The sequence below is a fragment of the Xiphophorus maculatus genome, chromosome 19 (assembly GCF_002775205.1).
Source record: "Xiphophorus maculatus strain JP 163 A chromosome 19, X_maculatus-5.0-male, whole genome shotgun sequence".
Lineage (NCBI taxonomy): Eukaryota > Metazoa > Chordata > Actinopteri > Cyprinodontiformes > Poeciliidae > Xiphophorus > Xiphophorus maculatus.
Window position 1 is genome coordinate 14,146,682 of NC_036461.1, and position 20,327 is coordinate 14,167,008.

Below are 20,327 nucleotides of genomic sequence, written 5' to 3' on the forward strand. Positions count from 1 at the left end.
AACTTCAAAAATAAAAGAGGCTCTTCAAAGTTAAGATTAGGTTACCTAAGAAAAATAAACGAGGGCTTGAAAACACTGTGAAAGACTTTGAGGAGAAAAACATTTTTTTTTTATTATTGACTTATATTAATTATAAGTCGTTTTTGATTTAACTACCATTTTTAAATGTATTTATTAATTTATGTCATTTCTATAGTGCATAAACTAAAAATGTCAACAGGGTTCTCTCCGCAGTGTGGCTTTAACTCTTAGCTCCGCCCATTGGCTCAATATCGACCAATCATAAAACACTACGAGCCTGTAGAAAAACACTTAGCCAATCGGCGTGCACTACGGCCAGAGCCGGAGCAGGATTTCTGTGTTTGTGTGTCCGATGATCAGTCAGGCTGTGTGTATGTGTGTGAGTGTGAGAGTGAGAGTGCGTGCGTGTCTGAATGCGAGCGAGTGTAGTGTTATTTTATTATTTTTAAAGGAACATCTTTGAATTAAAGCTGTGTTAGAGTAAAGGAAGGCTTCCGGAGGAGAACATGTTAACCTACCTGGAGCATACGAACTCAGATGAAGTGGTAAAGAAGTAGTTTGCTGCGTACAGCTCATGAACACAAGACGCATCTACGCAGTTTAACTAAATTCGGTTTAACATCTTTATCGACATCGGCTAACCTGAAGTTCAGATTGATTTTTTTTTTATTTTGTCGTAACTAGTAGGTTTTCAAGTAAAATGCCTTCTGTAGGTCGCTCAGGTTAGCTAATGAACTTGTAATCGTCATTTAAAAGACATCAAAGTAGCTAATTATTGGTGATAACCATAAGCTACTTTACATAAAATGCTAAAGACACTGACGAAAAAGCTGAGAAGACAGTCACTCAATGAAATCCATCCTTTCCAGCTCAAGGTAAGTTGGAATCAGTTTCTGTTAGAAAACATGGTTGTCATTGCAGGGAAAACATCTGAGAAAGACATTAGCCTGAGTGGGTGCAGCTTGGCTTTACTTTAGTCAGATTGAAGTCCTTGTAATGACTCCTGCAAGGGGTAATAATGAGTTAATTACCATTATTTCCTTTTCAGTTCTCCATTTTGCCTCGGCATTTTTTTTTTTACTTTTGTTTTCTCAAACCTGTAGTTTTCTCTGCCTTTGAGCTCATTACAACTCATTCAATACCTTGTTTGAAGGCATTTTCAACTCTGTTCCAGATGTGAATAATATAGCCTTTACTCATGCTATCCTGTGTGTGTGTGTGTGTGTGTGTGTGTGTGTGTGTGTATGTTTGTGTGTGAGTGTGAGTGAAGGAGAGAGAAAGAGAGTAAGACATTTGCACTAATTTTCTTCAGGCTGTATAATTGCTCTACGTGTCAAAACAAACATTGAACAACAATTTGGATCTATAGACAGACTAGAAAAACAAACATTGTACTTTTAAAAACTGCTCTGAGCCATAATTATCCCAACATCTACAGTTTTCCACAGCTGAACCCACGTATGTGCTCTCCTTTGTCACTGCTTGCTCAGTTTGCATAATGCCCTTTTTTTTTTACTTAGGAGACGAGTGAATGGTGTCCTGCATGGGTCACTAACTTGCTCCATCTATACTATTGTGCATCAACCGACTGTATGTCGGTCGCATGGCTGCCATTTTGTGCCAAATTGCTCCCGTTCAAAGGCCCAGCTGAGGATATTTACATTGAAAACGTGCAACCTCTATTGCCCACATTTGTTTATGTGTTCTCACTCAGTGATATAATCCTTTCCTCTGTATGATGGGGAATATGAAGTTCTCTACTGCAGATTATTATGAAAACAACCCCCTCATTTTGTCCACAAGTGGATACACTGGCTTATTAACAGTTTTTTCCAGTTAGAACAGTACTCAGCACACCACATTCAACTATTTGACCTTTTCCAGAGACAAGGTCCATACAAAGATTGGGAAAGTGTTACTGAGCACTATGCTGTGAGTCGTTATTGGCTCAAAGAAATGTATCAAACCCAGTAAATTACCACTTCTTTATAGTACCCAAATGACAGTGGATATTTGAGACTTTCAAAAATCACTCAGCCAGTTTTTCCATGACAGGCTCTGATTAGAAAATACTTGTTCCTCCTAATATGTTAATTACATCAAAACAATGGAACAATGTCATAATGCCTATCTAAGAGGCTGTAGTACATTTTATTATGTTTAGGCTTTATAAAGCTGATTTAGTACGTCAGACCTCAAGGAGAACAGGAACTTGGCATCAACCTGGAAAAGCCTGACTGTTAAGCATTGCTAAGAAAGTGTAGGTGCTTGTCCATGCAGGTTCATTGTGATGTTTTTTAGATGCAGTACAAGGTGGAAACCACCACTTCATCACAGGGCTCACATTGTTCTTAGGTGTGGTCACCAATTTACCTAACAGTCATGGTTTGAGACTGTGAGACAAAGTCAGAGTACCCAGAAAGAACAGGCAGTCTCCATGCAAAAAGACTCTAGGCTTGGAATTCGATCCCCGGATCTTCTCGCTGCACGGTGGCAACTGTGCTACCATGCAGCCTACTTTATGTTTATTAATTTGGGAATTACAGGGTAGAAGAGAATGGACTTCTCATGTTTACAAAATCCTGAAATATAGTTTTATGAGGCCATTTGACTCTGGCATTTTTAGCATTTTACGCTACGGTTTTCATGCAGTCTGGAGAAGGAAAATTTAGCTAGCGGTGGGCCCCAATCAGGCCTCTTTTGTGCCCTGGAGATCTGACTCCTTCAAAATTAGGCATTTGCTCATACAGTTTTCATGTCTGATTGCTATTTAAAGATAACATTTACTTATGTGCTTAAAAAAATCATAGTTTTTCAGAGCAGTAAAGTTGTCTTCCATTAGTATTACAGTTATTCAGCCATGATCTTCACCATGTTTTACCAGACATGATGCATAGAGCTATAGTTGTGCTCATGTTTTGATCCAGTTGACAATTTTATTCACTTTGCTAAAGTGCTAAGCTAACATTAGCAAGCTCACTTTGCTGTGACTGGTTGATGGATTGACACCTAATATATTCTAATGGCAAAGTTCAGAGCTGGTCAAATGGGATTGATTGTATTGCAGTGGGTTAAAAACATGTAGATTGTCATGGAAACTCTAGATTTCTACTGAAAAGTTTAGGTTTACATCGTGTACACAGGCAATAATGTCATTTGCAAGCTGTGCACAGGAAAATAGCAATGATTGTTGAAAATTTGGCTGTAAACAAACACAAACAGAAAAAAATAAAAAATCCACAGGCAAATTGTTTGCTTCCTGTACAGCTGGTATAAAAGTAGTAGATCAAGAATAGGTACTGAGATTTGAGTTTACTCTTAATACTAATGACTTATAAATACTTGGACCTCAACATCTTGACTTTTAAGTCATTCCTAAAACTTTATAAGCATTCAACAAAGAAGCATTTTACAGGTTTTCTAAGATATAAAATAAAACGTAAAATAAAACAATCCAATATACAAACATGAATGCTATATAGCTGGAGTCATTATTTATTAGCCAGTTGCCAGGACATATGTTGGAGATGAATTTATATTGAATTGCAGTGGTCATTGTAATATCAGCATGTGAAGCACTATCATTGTCAAGGACTGCTTAGATATAATATTTAGTGGACCATTGCATTTTAAAGCCAATATATCCACGCTCTGCTTCATCATAATATAGTTGGCAAGTAGTTGGTAATAGTTAGCCAATGTAATATAGTTGGCCAACTCTTACTGCCCATAACCTCCACACTGGGTAATGATTTCAGTGAAGTTTATAGAAAGTAAAATTTTGATAACAATAAAACAGACAAGAGTGAGGAAAATATGTGTTTGTCTCAACAGATGTCAGTAAAAAATATTTCAATTGCATGTTTTCATACTCAAACATTTGTGAATAGACCCATTCGATTGCATGGTGTAGTCAACTCAAGTCTGTCTAAAGTGTGGACTGTAAATACACAAGTTATACAGTAGCAAGCCTAAACTTTGCTGTGAAAATTATATATAATTCTAGAAAGTCCAATTCAACCAAAATTTCCAGTTCAGTAGATGGCATGAACAGGAGCCAGTTTGGTCAGAGAGAAATCCTAATTGTTAATGTTTAAACAGCAAAACTTGGTCCATTTATTCCCATATACATATATAAACCTTGATCTGGGGTTAGCATCTTAATGAAAACTATTTATCTGCACTTTGATTCAGGAGCCACCTACTCAAGCTTTGTATTACAACTTTATGCGTGCTTGTGCCATGTTCTTTCTTTGCTGCTTCTGGTGCACATGTGCAGCAGTTTCTTGGAGGCTGATTTACATGGAAGAACATCTGAAGCAGCATTAGATCCGTGCGATTTGTGCTGTATCTCGGTTTGTAATGCTGCTCTGCCCATGCAGAGCTCACTCACGCTGGCCTTTTATCTGGTATTTTCTAAAATTACTTCCAGCAGAGCACATTTTTCAAATATTTTCACTGATTGGGTTTTACTCCTTAAGTGAACCCATATTTTTTTTTAAATTGGCATGGCTTACAGCAGGTTCTCTTTGATGTTGTTCCATCTTGTTCATTAAAAGTAGCTGCTTATTGATACAAATGGCTAACCAAAGTCAGATTTCTCTGAAATCAAGACTTCTTCTTTTGTTTCTGAGGGCTGGTTTGCACACAGATTTTAAATTGGAGTTTGGTCTTCATGCTGTAATCCAGGAGCTCAAGGTGATCAAAAATCGGCCTAACTTGAGTTAAAAATCCACATGTGTGCAAGAGAAAAGAAATCGACCATCTCTGACCTTGTACCGGTGTGTTTTGTGAGGCAGTGTCCGTGTCAGTTTGGAAGGACGGAGCAAAGCTGATATGTGTGTGAACTGGGTGGTGTGAGTACGCTTTGACATTGCCATTGATCCAGCTTAGCAAGCTGCTCAGTGATGCAGGGGGCTGACAAGGATTTCATTCAACTGTTCTTGACACACAAACACACAACTCTTTGTCGAGGTTAGCGTGCATGGATAAAAAGTCGTTTTTTAATGCTTAAGTCATCCAATCTGCTATTCTGTCCACCTTTTTTGTCTGACCTCTGCAGTACTCTGCAATTAGCTGCCCAAATAAATAGTTATGAAGGTCTAATATGAATAAAGGACAGTAGCAGCTAGTAAATCAAGAGGCAAAGAAATAAATGTGCCACTGGATTATGTTAGGGGGCATTACATTTATACATTTCAGTCAAAAAAGGGTGCTTATATCTTTTTAAAAGACTTATGAAAATATTACTTATATAATTGTATTTATCAGCCACACCCGAGTCTTTTAAGCCAGACACATTTTTGGAATTGGATCAGTTTTCCCTTGCAAGTCAAATACACAAGAACTCAAATAAAATCATAAATTTGATTCATTAATGAAAAAAGTTACCATTTTCAGTCTACAACCACAACGACCAACATTTCTTTTAATGAATGGAGTTGATGCTAATTATAATGATGATGATAATAATGATAACATAAAGATCAGAGAAGTCTCCTTAAAGCTTAAACAAGGATGGGCAAAGAAAGTAATTATGGGCCAAGAAACACCATCTCATTTATTATATTTGACACTGTCATTTTTGTCTCCGCGTTTTTCATTTTTGTCTCCACGTTTTGTTGCATCTGCAGGGCCCAAAAGGATCCGAACAAAAAGTGACTGCTAACTTTGCAAAGATTAGTGTCGTATTTATCTGAGAAGATATTTAGACCCCGGTTTCTATTCCTCTGGGCCTTAGACATTTAATTGGTGATATAGGAAATAGGAAAATAGCATTTCAATTTTTTTTTTCCTCAAAATTGGATTCTCTAGGAAAAAAATATAAAGTCTTGCATACTTAGCTATTGAAGTCATTATTAAATATCATCTATATGTCATTCATTTTGGGTTGCCATGTGGCTCAGTGGTAGAATTAAATAATAAAATATAAAATGCTTAAATCCAAGGTTGAATTACATTTATATAAAATCTGAAGATTTTGTATCACATCCTATTTCCATTGGCTGTAATTTTTATCCATTTGGATCAGTTGAATGTTATGAAGTAAGAGAGATTAGGTTCTCCTATGACCAGATCTAGACATTATTCATAGGAGTTGCATAACCATATTTCCCTACTATTGGTACATTGTAGAACTTTTCTTCAAACCATAAGAAGTCAAAACTTTTACAAAACATCCCCCTGACTGCTATGAACTAAAGTACTGAGAACTTTTGCAGCTTTTGCATGCTTAGTCATATAGAACTTTGTGTTTTTGAATATGAAAAGAAAAAAAAAAATCCTTTTTTAAATATACTTTTTCCAATGTTATTGCTTTATTATCCAGTAACACATGTACATAAATAATTTAAAGTAAAGATGGCTGACTTGACTCCCTCCACAGGGAATGTAAGTTACAAAGGATTATTGCTAAAGAAGCTGGCTGTATTCAAGCTTGTAAATAGAAAGTTGAGTGGAAGGAAAAAGTGTAAAATAAAATGTGAATGTATGAGCCTAACACAAGATCTCCTTTTTGTAGTAAATTATTAAAATATATGTATAGTACCTTAATGGAGTTACTAGGCATCTCTTCAGCAGCTGAAAGTTTACCTTTTAATTTTGAATATATAAATATTTTGTGTACTGCAGTAGAGTTTGAACAAGATACTTCCTTCTCACCTGTTTTTCATATCTACCACCGGACGACCTGTCTAACCATAAGCTGATTGTCAGTTGGGCAGGATCTTGTTTTTTGTTGCAGCAAACTGTGAAACTATGCCAGAGCAGAAACATTATCAGATGTGGGTCACAGAAAAACACATGCAAAGTTTTCAGGTTCCCTCTTCCACAGTAACAATCCCTCCTGTCAGATGCTGTAAATATACAACAGACACTAAGGAAAGAGTCCAAAAAGGCACATAGTCAAGAAACCTACTTTGAATATGCAGGAGCGAAGCTCACTGGCTGTTCATATAATTGCAGTGTGTCTGTGTACTGACTTAAACTCCCATTTATGTTGATTTAGTGTTGTGTTTTGGTTCATCACTGTGTTTTTCACTATGGCTACATGTGAGCTAGTCCAGTTAAGAGTCAGAGATGCAGTATTTCTAAGACATACGCCCATATCCTACACAAGGGTCCTCTGATCCATGAGCAACAGCCTTTGAGGTGACTCCCGGGGCGAAGGAAATGCCAAATCATTACTGTCTGCTTAACTTGTTGTCAGAGAGACAGTGATCGCTCTGTGGAGAAGTTTCCAGACAGAAGCTCCAAAAGCTAAATATGGTAGAAAAAATGAACTCATTTCAGGGAATACACATTGCTCTCTTGAGGACATCTATAAGTGTTTGAGCAATGATTGTAGTTTTATTGCTACTTTCCTGCACTTTTGTATTAGAAAAGAAAAAAATTAACAGTTTCATTGATGATGGCTGACAACAGTTAATAGCACTTTACAGTTTAGCTTAAGCATTGTGTTAAAAGACATTCCCTGCATGAAGTTGTTGAGTAATTTTTTTATTTTTTTTTATCAAAACCCCTTGAATGTAAATAGCTCAGAAAAGCCTGACAGTTGTAGAAATACTATCCAGTTGAGAATTCTGGACATTCAAGCCTATTAACTTATATAAATTAATTAAGACATGAAAATCACTAGGGAGTTATTTAAGTATATTTTGATCCAAACTGATGATTAATTTACTGCAATCTATTGTGTGGTTTACTCTGACATGACTCACTACGTAATAAGTCTTCCATCTTCTCTTGTGATTGCATACAAAATATATTAAATCTGATTTCAAACATGAAAACGGGGAAGTTTTGGCTTTGTGATGCAGCAGGACTGTCATAACAGAGCTTTGCTGAAGAGGCTGCTAAACCAAACAGTGGAATTTCCTTTTAATATCATTTGAATACAGCCTTTGGTTTGTTGGGATTTGGAGCTTTGGCTCCTGTTCCCCCTTTTCACACGTTCTGAGAAGCTTCAGAGCGAAGAGTGTGTGTGTTTTACACACTGTAAGCATATACACACACACACACGCACAGATGGCAGCTGCTCAGCGAAGCCTCTGAGTGGTAATTACTGAGTGTGAGGCGCATTACTTAACTCTTAGCGTTGCATACTGCAGGCTATCTGTATTGTTTCTGCTGCTGTAAAGGAGGAATTGATTTTTTATTTTTTTTAGACGGGCCTCTTAGGTCGTGGGAAACAAAGTCGGCAGTTTGTCAACAGGATGACTCAACTTTATGCGTCTATTTTTATTGTAGAATAAAATCGGCTTTGTTCTTACTGTTTGGAGCTCAACATGAATTGTTGCTGACTTATTGCTGTAAAACTAAAAAGAAAACATTAAAAACGGCCAAAGAAATTTCATTGTTTCACGTGTCTAAAATGTTGCTTTCTGCATTATGTTCATCTGTATGTAAGTAGTAAGTGTACGGTGTACACTTTAAATTTTTCCAATTGCGGTGTGTATTAGTCTGGGACTACTTAACACTGAGTTACTAATTCTGCGTTAAGTTTGTCTTGATAGATTTTTGATCTGGGAATAACGTTACAGCTAATGGCCGACATGGCGCTTCCTTGCAAATAAAACTGTGATAATCGCCACCAATTTTGTTGCTTTTTGTAATTAAAGCTGTTAAACACAGCCTCCTTTGGTGACCATGTTGCTACAGTGTGTAAAATTACCAAAATGTAGAGAAATTTACTGGAAATTTACTAGTCTTTCTAGCGCTAACAGCAATAAACCTGGTCATCAAACATAAGTCAGCAAATTCCACTGGCTTTCGTATTTGAGTTTAGGTTTGATGTTCCCTCCAGGTCCAACCAAGAACTTGGACCAGGAGCTGCACATTACATTTACATTTAGTTTTTGTTAACTTGTTGATCTCTGTAGATATCAGGTAAGATTATGAGATTATGAGTAGAATGAATTGTTTTGATTGGTCCAGTTATATGTAGACCTCCAGCAGAAGAAATGCAACTTAATTTTTTAATAATGTAATACAGTAGTAGTCGCCTGCCTTACTTAACTGTAATATGTGACAAGCTGAATGTTTTTTTTTGTTTTTTTTTTAAGATTTCCTATCATGGCAGTGGAGAGGGAGGGGAGAGTGATGACTCAGAAGGCGAGAACCAGGAGCTCGCACAGATTGACAGAGGTACATGTGGCATCTAAATAATTTTTCTTGTAAATAATGATTCACAAAATTCTGGTTTATTTTTACTAAATGCACATAGATAGTTGCATTTGGATATTTTTTATTTTTCTGACTGGGATTCTTCCTGCTCATTCGTGCTTTAACATCTTCAGAGAGACGGAGAAATTGTGCCCTCACCCCTTTGGCCACTAGCCAGCAGCACAACCAGGGTCCCGTGTCTCCGGCCCGGTTACGACGCCTCCGTCTTCTACTAGATGCCAATCTGGACCGTCACTCATCAGAGGAAGAGCTGGAGCGGATCAGCTGCGGCGACAACAGGAAGTGGGTGTCCGGCTTTCCCCAGCGCCACAGCGACCATCACAGTAGCCCCTCCAGCGATGAAGAAGTGCGGGACCTGTGTGGCTGTCGGTCGCCCCCGGCCTCAGTCAGACCTCTGGTTGAGCCCGGTGCTGCTTGCCTGGCTGCCTCTCCCAGCCCTGTCCTGTTTAGCTCCAGCCCGCCACGCAACTTGAAACCACCCACAATGAGGTTTCAGCTCCAGGTGGCTCAGCCACTCGCACGGCCCATCATCCTGACCCACTTTGACCAATCAGCACCTTATAGAAAGTATCGGCACAGCTACAGCGGCGAACCGGGGAGACCCAGTCTGGACCTGGAAAAAATGCAACAGGTTAGTTTCCCAATTTGTCGTCGAAAGTCTACCAACTCTGCAGAATTACAAACTGTGGAAGAGAAACGGTTTGTTTGTTTCTTTTCACAAATTACTCACCAAGTGGAAAAAGCTACTTTGGAGCTTTGCAGGTTTTAGTTGTGGTTCAGTGTAGCTTTTATTTCCTTTTACAGATGTTTATAACCTGTCTTAGAAAGTTAGTAATGAGTAGGAGCAGCACTTCAGTTTGAAGTCTATACAACATATTGCAGCGAGAAATATGCTTTTACATACAGTTTATATGTATCTCTGATGAGAGATGTTAAGTTGTGTTATTAGCTCTGCTTTAATTCAAATTCAGACTTTTAAATTGGACTGCAGAGGCAAAGAGTTCAGTTTGACAGAAAATGAACATCCAGTTGAATTATTATTATTGCTTTAACATGTTTTTAAAAACTCTGTTTATTTCAATTAAATAAACAACCTTTTTATGTAAAGTAAAACTTTAAAACGATCTTTTTCATCAGTTAGTGGCAGAATTGGCTACAAAATGCATACATATGGTGCATTTCTCATTAAATGTTAGATATTATTTGCTCAATTTTATGTTAGATTATGTTAGATGTTAGATTTTATATATTGTCATTCCAAGTGAAGCTGTGAAAGCTTCACCTCTAATAATTGAGGTAGCAGACTGACGGTGATAACAAGGAGCACACTATTTTAGCAAGAGTTGGAGTTGCAGCCATTATCTCTTTGCATTAAAATGGCCTCCCATGGAGGAAACCGCTGCAAAGAGTATCATCGCTAACTAATAGAACAGTTTTCTGGCTCCTTAATGACTTCAAGTTGAAAGCTTCAGCCAGCAGGGATGAAGACTATTGGAGGTTGAAGATCATCTCCTCCTGAGAGGAACGCTACAGAACTGTGTTGCCACCAGTGCAGAGGTTGCTACACGTTGGCAGCAAATAAGTCATTCATGTCTAAGAAAAGAAAATATGACAGACTTGAAGGAAGAAAAAGGATGGACAGCAGAAAAGTAGTCCAAACATATTTTAGCTGATAAATCCTCATTTGATTGGAAAATGATTTGTCTGTCAGAGAAAACAATGACTCAACCAATGTGTTGGGTTGTTCTACTTTAAAAAATAAAAATAAAAACCACTCTGTCAGTGGGAATTGTAGAAGTTATGAAGAACCGGGATCAATGCTGGCATTTGATGTTTAAAATACTCTGTCTGTTCTTAAGTATACCACAGAAACATGTCGTGACACAAAGGGAATCTTTTAAGGCATAATATTAACACTAGGAAGCGTGCAGGACAGCTCAAAATGCAAAGAAAGCCTCCCATTTCCGTAGCTGGACACTCTCCACCTCGGTGGTCCTGCTGGAGAGGGATGAAGGAGAGGGAGGGACGGACGGCAGATGTCCGCGCTCATTTCTCACAAAGGCTAGTGAGCGAGGGGAAACGACGAAGGGGTGGGAGGCAGAAGGAGAGGATTAAATAAACAAGAGAAAAACGACAGCCGCTAATGAGTCATGGAGAAGCTGGTCCGCTAATCATTAAAATCCAATAGACCTGTTGGCCCACACCGTGGATGGGACAGTATGTGTGCAGGGAGGGGGGAAGATGCAGGTTTCAGGGCTCCATATGTCCATGTGGTGTTTTTTTTTTTTTTTTTTTTTTTGAGGGAAAGAGCAGAAGATGGGAGACAGTGGGCAGTGCTGATCGAACAGTGTGTGTGCATCCATCATCCAGCCAGCATGTGCACATCCTCCTGTGCGTTTTACAGTATCCGTCTGTGTCTGTGAGCGTGTGCACGCTCAGTCAAGTGGAATGGGAGGTGCTGCTGGGTATACAAAAGGGGGCCTGCAGAGGTAGCAAGCCGACTCAGCCGGAGTTTCCCCCGATTAACCCTTTACATGAACGTCCTGGAGGAGAAACTGTAGAACAGAGTTAAAAAATGCAGTTAAGGGTTTGCAGATTTAAGGAAGTGTGCAAGAAAGCAAAAGTTTCATATGATAATTGTTCTAGGTAAATAGAAAAATATGCAAAGCTTAAAAAAAAAAAAAAATTTTTTTTACACATGTCCCCTGAGAGTTTGGTCACAGCAAGAACAAAATGCTGCATTTATGCGTGTCATAATTTTATTGAAAAGGAAGGTTACAAGGTCAGCGAGTTGCTTTATTTAAGTCCCCACTAATCCCTCGATAATCCACGTCACAGATGAGGTTGAACCATTTGTTATTGTAATTATCCATGGAAGAGCAACAGTTTTTGTGCCAGATGCAGGTCATATACAGTGTACACTTGATGCTCACGTTTAATAAAAAAAAAAGTGTTTTAGGAGACAAAGCAAGGCATCGTAGGCTTGAAATTTGACCCACAACTGGAGAACCCGCTGGAAGAGGCGAGCAGATTTCTGGATGAAACTGACCGTTCTTGCCTCTTTCTTGTAAACAAACATTTGAACATGTGTGATTTATTTTGGAAGAGGGGCGTTCATACTTTATTAGCAGCAGCTGGGCCATAGTCACAGATACACTGAAGACTATATCACTTGGATTTTAACATAAGGTTGGTTGAAATTTGATCCCGTATAACTCTGGCACGAAGATCAATCTCTGATCTAATCTCTCCAGTTTCAGAGGGTTGTTCCTTGTTACATTACCACCATAAACTTCAATGTTTTTGTTGGGATTTTACTTGACAGATGATGACCAACACAAATGTTTTACCAGTGAAAATCTGAAAAATGTGTCTTGCATTTGTATTTAGCCTCAGCACTCAAATACCCCTAAATTACATTTCTTAAATACTCATCTCAACTTAGCCATGTTTTTGCACAACTACATTTTGCTGCTTCTAGTATTTCTCAGTATTTAGCTCCATTTGTCAGCCAATCTACTCTAACCAGTTTTTGTCCTTGTGAAAGCATTACTTCAGCATGATGCTGCCACCACCATGTTTCACAATGGGGAAATGTCTGTGGTTGTAACATGACAAAATGTGAATCATTTTGCAGGATAGGGTAGTTCTACTGTTTTGGCAGAGAAGACTAATCAAGTTGAGACTAATCAATTATAAAAGGTGATGTGGTTGATTGTGTACAAAAATAACAACAACAAATGAAACAAAAACTGTGTCCTGGTAAGTGCGCAAAGTTTAGGTTTATATTAATGCACAATATGGGATCCCAGACGAAATCAGGTGCTGATCTGAAGTAAATTGTGTCTCTTAATCTGGAAGATTGTTGTGACAAACCAGCAACTTCTTATTTCACAACTGCACATCACATCTGGGTGAAATTCACATAGAAACGTACAAGAGCATATTTTGAATCCTTGGCAAGGAGCCTAATTTCTGTTTCCACATTCACATTTAGGTGATCTGCTCTCCTAGTTGTGCCACTGACGCAGAATAGATCAGGGTTGGCATGAGGTGAGGATGAGGGCAAGTGGACTGCAGCTCTCTGTCCCATATCACAACAGCAGGAGTCTTGTGTTTCCATTCTTTCCCAAGGTCCTTGGAAGCTGCCTCCCCAAACTTCAGACAATTTGATGATTGTGTGGTCCCTCCGCCCCCACTGTGTGTCTTTCTTTTTCCTTTTTCTGAGAATGGCGAAGCTGCGTGGACATGGAGGGCAGAGGGAGACAGGATATTGCATAAGCCTCAAGTGTTTAGTTTTAGTCAGACAGCTGGATTTGCATCCTGATTCACCCTTTTGTCATGCTAAGATATCACATTTCACGACTGAAATGTTCTGAAATCTTCTGTACTCAGTAGTGTTCTGTGGTAAAGTTCACTCTATATATGTATAAATAACATTTTTCAGAAAACTGTTCATGCTGCTGAACATGTCTGTTCTCCACAGAAAATGCTGCTTAAGAAGAACTGTGGAGGGAAAACTCGGACAATGAAGATTCGGGTGAGTTTCTTGTAACAACGTTTTCATAAACTAGGCATTTTAAGCTAAATTACTTGTTAAATCACTTGGAATTTAAATTTTAAGGACATATCTTCTTTCTAAATAAAATTGTAGAAACAGACATTAGAAATGGATCTATGCGAGGTGTTTGGCAGGAGGTTCACTAAATGTAACACACTTTCCTGGAAAAGCAAAGTAGTGATTTACACATAGTTCTACTGTCAATTTTAGTTAGTGGTGATAAAAAGTGATTGCTTGTCAAAATTGTATACTTATGAGGTTGCATTGACATTTTACCAAAGTTTAATATTGCTCTCAAGAGTCGTTGGAGCTCTGTATAAACGATTATCTGTGGGATTTGTTCCTTAAGGTTTCACAATGCTCTCAATCCCAGCTCCGCTTTTCATAGCAGCTTGATGCACCTCTATTTTTCCATCTCTCACCAAAAAATGACAAACATTGCTATTTGGAATTTTTTCTGCCCACCAAAAAACTGAAAGTCATTGTATGGAAGCTAAAAGAGTGACACCAAGCAGCTTGTCTGTCAAGGAACGGACTGCAGGTCATCAACCTGAGCAGATAGCCCAACTAAATAATCAACTTCTTTTTGGTCCAGTAAAAGAAGTCTATAAAAAGCAGACCAAAATATATTTTTATTGACATAACTATAATTAAGTGCTACAATGTTTTAATGTGTGATTCATTTAGCAGCAGGTTAATGTGCTTTTATACACAACCAGCTTATCAAGTTATTTCGTCTTCCTCTTTGCGTTTTTTGTTTCTCTACAAGAAAACATACACAATGCTCTTTTTCCATCTTTGTTTAATTTTTGAAAGTAAATGAATTGGTTTTAGGTGAATGTAAACGCAGACGCAGGTTGCACAGGAAGGACTATTTGTCAAGCAGAGGATGGTGATTCTCATTACAGATAAGGTTGCTCCGTTGCCCTGTGAACAGCCGAGCCGGTCCTGTGGCTGGCTCCTTGATCTCCATCCAACTCCACACTGGGACGGCATCTGGCCTTGACGTTCGTTCCCATGCCCTCCTAGCTGCAGATAATCTGATAGCACCATCAGCTCCACACCGCAGCGATGCTTTCAAGCTTCCTTCGTCAGGTTTATCACACCCAGCGACCTTTATTGCCCAGCTTAGTTGCTTTAAGAGGGCGCTGAAAGCTTTGCAAAGTGTCCTGATGGATCTGAAGAACATCTACCAAACTGTGTAAAAAAAAAAAAAAATTGTTTTGTTGTTGTTGCTGTTTGAGGGGAAGCTCGGCTGGAACGAGCCTCGCTTCTTGGCGCGGAGCAGCCCACTCCAGAAGGACGCGCAGTGTGCTGAGAGAAGTGACGTTATTATCACGTTGTGTGGGATAGTGTCAGTGGAGCCTTATCACACTCTTGTTTATGTATACACACCAACTGTGGCCGCAGCTCGTGTGTTTCATGCACACCAGCCGTGTGTGTGGAGATGGAAAGCGAGGATGATCTTTGAGTGAGTGGCGGTGAGAGGTAGAGGAGGAGGAAGAGGAGGTGGAGTGCGTGCGGTTCCCTTGTGGTGTTTTTCCAGGGATGGAGTCATTTTCCATTTATAGCCTGGGCCGGCTGCGATCTGTTTAGCTCCACTGTAACACACAAGTATTACTCATTATCCTTCATTCTCTCTCACTGGTTGTGTTGTCCATGTCGGTGACGTCTGCAGGCACTGGGTCCTTTCCAGCTTTTAGATTTTTTTTTTTCCTTGTAGCTGCACACAGCAAGTCTTTGAGCTGCTTGGAAACAGTTTTTTTGTGCGCGCCACTCATCTGTTTCCCCGCCTTTTATCTGCAAACGCTCGATTTCCTGGCTGCGGACCAGAAGAGACACTGGATCTGATGGGGCCCTACGTTTCAAGCAACTCAAGCATGAGAGTGGTCGCCGGGGTCAGGGAGGTCGGCAGTGGTGTGTATGAAGAGGAGGGGTCAGTTGGAAAACAGATTTGGCTGCTTCTGACTGTTTTTTTGTGTGAACGGGACACCATGTTGGAAGCAGAACTGATGGCGTCTGGAATCAGCTGCCATGAGACGTTTTTAGCTGGCAGAGTGACGACTGATGGAAGTGAAGGAAATGGTCCAGTTATGGTTGCAGTGGATAAAAGAATGTGCTGCACAGCATTACTTCAGTTTGAGCTGAGGTTAATTACAAGGATGTGATGCAGGTCTAATCAAAAATATATACTTTGTTGTAATAAAAGAAAAAAAACAAAAACTTTTCTGCCAACAAGAGAAGTGCCACATTACACACAGACATACTGTACTTTAATGGGACCGTATGTCCAAACAAAGTAGCACATAATTTTGAAGAGTGACGAAAAGGATGTAAGACTGAGTATTTACAAGTAAAAATCTGAAAAGTGTGGCATGCTTTTGTTTCTTAAATCAATACTTGAATCAATAATTGGTAGAATCACATTTTCCTGCAATTACAATTGCAAATCTTTTGAAATGGATTCCTATCAGCTTTCTACATCGAGAACCTTGGTTTCGCTAACCGAATATTTTCCATTTTTTGACCTTTTTATTTTTTTCTTTTAACAATGACTGAATAGTTTGAAGACCATCCGTCATTTTTACAATTCACACTCCTGACAACTTGCTGCAGAAGCGCAGTTGTTTTCAACTCACAGAATGCATGTAACTAAATCGATCGAAAAGCTTCCCATGAGAGCAGCAGAGCATCATGTCAGACCTGGATGCTACAGTGGATCTCATGATCTGGGAGCTGACACCGCATTGAAGGGTTATGGAGGTCATGGAGCGAGTCTGTGATGCCTGAAGGTCACATACCGGGGCAGCTGAACCACTGATGCAGAAGGAGCACCCTATCTTAAATTTAAATACATCAATACTTGCACAAGCACAGTATGACCGGAAGACTTTATAGCTACTTCATTCAACTACAGAGTGAATAAGGCAAAGAGAGCAATATTAATATCTAAAACCAGATAAGGATCACATCCTGGAAGCCGTTTTATAATCAGAATAAGTTTATATTTAGAGCAAGAGGTTAACTCTCAGTATAGCCTGGCTGCTAGGAGTCAAAGCAATAGCACTGTTTCCTCTTACGGTATTTAACCATGAGCACAGCAGGGAAATATTCAGGGGGCTTCCTGAAGTTAGAATGTCAGTCCTCTCTTCTCAATCTTGCAAAGACAGCAAACAAGCAATTTTTCAGACTTACAATTTCTACAAATGCATTTTTTTTTTTACAAACTTTGGTTAATTATGATTTCTCTTTATGAACAAATAATATAAGACCTAAGAGCAGCTTTTAAATGATTTCTTGTCTTTCTGTCTTGAGTGTTCATTTGTTATTTAATTTAGAAGCAGAGTTAGCATTTTGAAAACTGCTGTCTCCATGTGTAAACTCTCGTAAATGTTGAATCCTTCACGTAAATCGGAAACCTCTAAAATGTGAACACCTGAACTGATAGCGAAACAGTTCAGTTTGAAGGGTCTTCACTCTGTAACAGTCTGCACGCCAAAGAGTGTTGCTGTCAGTGCAACACAGAGTGTTGCAGAGTAAACATACCCGTGTGGTATGTTTAGTGATCTGGGATTTGGGGTTTCCCTTCTACAGTTCTGATTTATGGGAATGTTCAATCACAAAATGTTTGCAGTGTGTTTAGACGTTTTAATCAAATTTTGCCTCTGCTGAGTTTTGTCAAAATTGTTCGGACTTTCAGAAATGTCCTGATTACTTCATTGTAGTATAGCTGACTTGCAGCCACCATATGGAGAAGATCTTTTTAGTATTCACTTTTATGTTCTCAGTTTCCCACATCTCACTTTTTCTTTTTTGTTTCTTTTTTTTTTTACTGTTTAAATCAACACCACGATTCAACTCTCCTCTGGTTGTGGGAATTGTTGCTGAGTTACAGCAGCTGGATCCCTGAAGCCGTTGGCTGAAGGTATAAAGCTACACCTGTGGCCTCACTACGAAGGATTTATCTGAGAGAAACCAGTCGGTCACAGCGATACATCCATCTCAGTTTTCAGTTTCTGTGAGGAATCGACTCGCCGCAGCCCTGGAGAAAGTGCAGCCTCACTGCCAAATCCAACAAAGTAATTTCCTGCTGTTTCCTGTGGGGAGGAAAATGACTCTGGCTAATTTTAGAAAGGAGGGGTGGTGGTGGTGAGGGATGATGGGGGGACTCTCTGCAAGTGGGGAAAGCATTATTGTCCCTAAATCTCCTCCAAGATTGAAACAAAATCTGTAAAAGTGTTTTTCCAGAGGAATCAGAGGCATTTAATCCTGTTGTTTATGAATTAATCATTTTTTTCTGTCTTTAGAATCTTACCGGCAGTCGTCCTCCGTCCAGGTACACCTCTGACCCCGCCATCTTCGCCTTCCGCTCCCTGAGCACAGCGCCCCCCTGTAGATCCTTGACTCCGTCCGAGGACCCTCCTTGCTCCTAAGCAGACGTCATCACCACCTCCACCAGACTCCACCCGAAACCACTTCACCATCTTCTTCTTTTTTTTTTCTAAACTCTGTTGCACGTGAAGGACTGAGCTTTGGAAAGGTGTTCATCTAAAGGTGGAACTGTTGCACTCTCAGGTAATCCCTCCCTGCCCCTTTGATCTCTGCCGGAGCCAGGACGCGACTCGGCAGAAATCACTTTGTATAGTTGTAATTCAGGATCATTCATTACACAAACATGGACCAAGAAGGGGTTAACCTCGCTGAAGACTGTTTGGATCACACACAGAAGGGAATGATGCATGTTAGACAATCAAGTGGTTCCAGGGTTTCTTCCTATCTAAACAGAAAAGACTCCTCTATCCTGTTACTGTTAAACTGAGATGGCGGTCGCATTTATCTGTCTGAAACTACTTCTCTGGATGTGTTGCTGCAAACACCATACTGTAAGGTCGCGCTATAACAAACATGTATGACTGTAGTTGAATAGTCGACTCGATGACGACTCGTCACTCGTCGGAGTTCCTCGTATTCTCTTTTCTTGCATGAATCCCAGAACTCTGCAGAAACTGAGGTCTGGGGAAACATTTATGACTGTAGGGTTGCTGCACATTTGGCTAATCTGTTGTTCTGGATAGCCTACACGTAGTGTGCCATTTCAGTTTTATTTTTTATTTCCAGTAATGTACCTCAGTTACATTCTAGGTAGAAGAGGACCACTGGTCTATCTAAAGATTACTTAATGCCTTGAAATGACATTCCTGCTATATTAAGGTCTGAGGTACTTCCCATGCCCTGAAACGAGCTCAAACGCGTCACCGCTGTAACTAAGACTTCGCCGAAATGAATGTAACATTGTGACATGTTTTCGTCCATTGTTGCACTAAAACACAATTCAATAAATGCTCTGTGGCCTCTTCTTTATGAGATTGTCATTTTATTCCATAATATGTTTAAAGCAGTACAACACCTTGCAAAAGTATTCACACCGTTTAGTCTTCCATTTAGCAGAAGAGACGGATGGGAGAAGGGTGGAGGTGTGTTGCAGAAAATGAACACGGGACATCACCCTGAACATACCAGCCCTATTATGACACATGGTGGTGGCAGCATCATGCCATGAGTATGCTGTCTTCAGCAGAGACACTAAAGCTGGTCAGAGTCTATGGTGTGGCTTTGTGGCTCTTAATAGTTTTGGATAAAATGAAAAATGTAATGTTTTGAAATATAAATATTAGAAAAAAATTCAATTTAAGCACATTAATAGTAGCATATATTTTTAGATGTTTTCTTACGTTTCCACAAATAAGAAAAAATGTGTACATCATCTTTGTGCTGAAGTTGTTTTCCTTTACTTTATAGTCAGAGAATTACATACTGGTGGTCATATAAAAATACGATTTCCTTAGATGTTTCTTGAAAATTTTAAGTTGTTTTTTTCCAAAATATCATTTATGGTCCTGAAGTTTTCTTTAGCTGGACTGAGGGCCAAAAAATGGCACTTTGGATTGTAAAGGTAGCAGACCCCTGGTTTATAGGAACATTTCTAGAGCTTCTTACAGGGCAGTGCTTGAAGAAAACCAGCTAAAAGCTGCAAAGACTTGAGATAGGGTCTCACTTTCTAACCCTAAACATACAGCCAAAGCTAGAATGGAAAAGTTTAGATCAAAGGATATTTATGTGATAGAATCTGTGGCATGACTTAAAAACTCCTGTTAAGACGCTTTCCACTCAATCTGACTGAGCTTCAGCTATTTTGTAAAGAATGTGCAAAAGCTTTAATCTCCACATGTGGAAAATCTAAGACATGGAGCTGCAATTGAGGAGTAATCCATCCGTCAGCTACACCTGCTTACAGGGTCGCTGGGGGCAACCGGTTATCTCCAGCGGTAATTGGGTGAGCGGTACACCCTGGACAGGTCATACGTTAAGCAATCATGCACACATTTGTACCGAAGGGCAATTTAAAGAACCCAATTAACCTTAGTCATGTTTTTGGAGTCTTGAGGAAAGCCAGAGTACCCAGAGATGCAAATGCCTTGAAGAAAAGCTACAGCCTGATTCAAACCCATAACTGTTCAACTGGTTCACCTTGTAGTCCCATCATGCCCCAATGTAGGTTTGC

General features: G+C 39.4%; 1 protein-coding gene across 2 annotated transcripts; it reads left to right on the forward strand.

Annotated features, from left to right (window-relative positions):
- Nucleotides 1–398: 398 nt before the first annotated feature.
- LOC102218093 lies at nucleotides 399–19,126 on the forward strand. 2 transcript variants are annotated; one of them, XR_002754458.1, is made up of 6 exons: nucleotides 399–896; nucleotides 9,084–9,165; nucleotides 9,318–9,835; nucleotides 13,691–13,744; nucleotides 17,661–17,844; nucleotides 18,073–18,165. XR_002754458.1 is itself a non-coding variant. In XM_005799110.3 (5 exons), the coding sequence occupies exons 1-5, from the start codon at nucleotides 828–830 to the stop codon at nucleotides 18,196–18,198; spliced, it is 849 nt and encodes a 282-aa protein (XP_005799167.1). In that variant the 5' UTR covers nucleotides 399–827; the 3' UTR covers nucleotides 18,199–19,126. The 2 variants fall into 2 exon arrangements, 1 of the variants encoding a protein (XP_005799167.1); XM_005799110.3 differs by lacking the exon at nucleotides 17,661–17,844 and having other exon boundaries at nucleotides 18,073–19,126.
- The last annotated feature ends 1,201 nt before the right edge of the window (nucleotides 19,127–20,327 follow it).